Source organism: Papilio polytes, unplaced genomic scaffold (genome assembly GCF_000836215.1).
Source record: "Papilio polytes unplaced genomic scaffold, Ppol_1.0 DF824448.1, whole genome shotgun sequence".
In the NCBI taxonomy this organism is placed as follows: Eukaryota; Metazoa; Arthropoda; class Insecta; order Lepidoptera; family Papilionidae; genus Papilio; species Papilio polytes.
The window spans coordinates 33789-34353 of record NW_013524756.1 but is presented as its reverse complement, the minus strand read 5'-3'; the positions used below and the strand labels follow the sequence as shown (position 1 = coordinate 34353).

Here is a 565-nt window from a genome sequence, read left to right as displayed (position 1 = left end):
ATCAGATATTAAATTACTGTTTATAGAAAATTTGTTCTTTCATAAAAATTCAAGACTAGCAGTCTAGATGACAAGGCAAAAATAAGGATAGACTCAAGACCGTCTAATCTTAAAGTTAAATATGTGAGCTAAGGATTGAAGAAATATGAAAGTACCAAATTTTGCCAGGTCCACTGTGCATATATTCTATCCACGGCAAGTTGTGTGGATCCCTGTGCCAGCAGTGCGTAGAGAATATCATTCCGAGATGCAGTGTGGGTAATGTCGCCCCCAGTACAGGTCCCATGAATCTAAGCATATTCGAACTGTTCTGAGTAAGCGTCTGTAACAAAAAGTACATTTAAATATTTACAATTCATATAATTTATACTCCTATTACCTTGGATTTTCACTACTGAAACACTCGTATGAAACATGTTATATCTGTTTTTATTACGAACAATACATATTTGTTTTGTTTTCTCAATCTCAATATGTATAAATGTTTGTTTTTAATATTTAAATACTGAGCATTAATAAAATTTATCCTAAGAAAAGTAAAATAGAAAGTTAACTAATTGTTCTG

General features: G+C 31.5%; 1 protein-coding gene across 1 annotated transcript in view; it reads right to left on the bottom strand.

The window, feature by feature from the left end:
* Positions 1-84: 84 nt before the first annotated feature.
* Positions 85-565, bottom strand: part of LOC106109248 (protein Jumonji-like) — a 1491-nt gene continuing 1010 nt past the window's right edge. Inside the window, exon 3 of the mRNA XM_013290703.1 lies at positions 85-322. Coding sequence (XP_013146157.1) covers positions 116-322 — 207 coding nt within the window. The 3' untranslated portion in view covers positions 85-115. The remainder of the gene's footprint in view (positions 323-565) is intronic.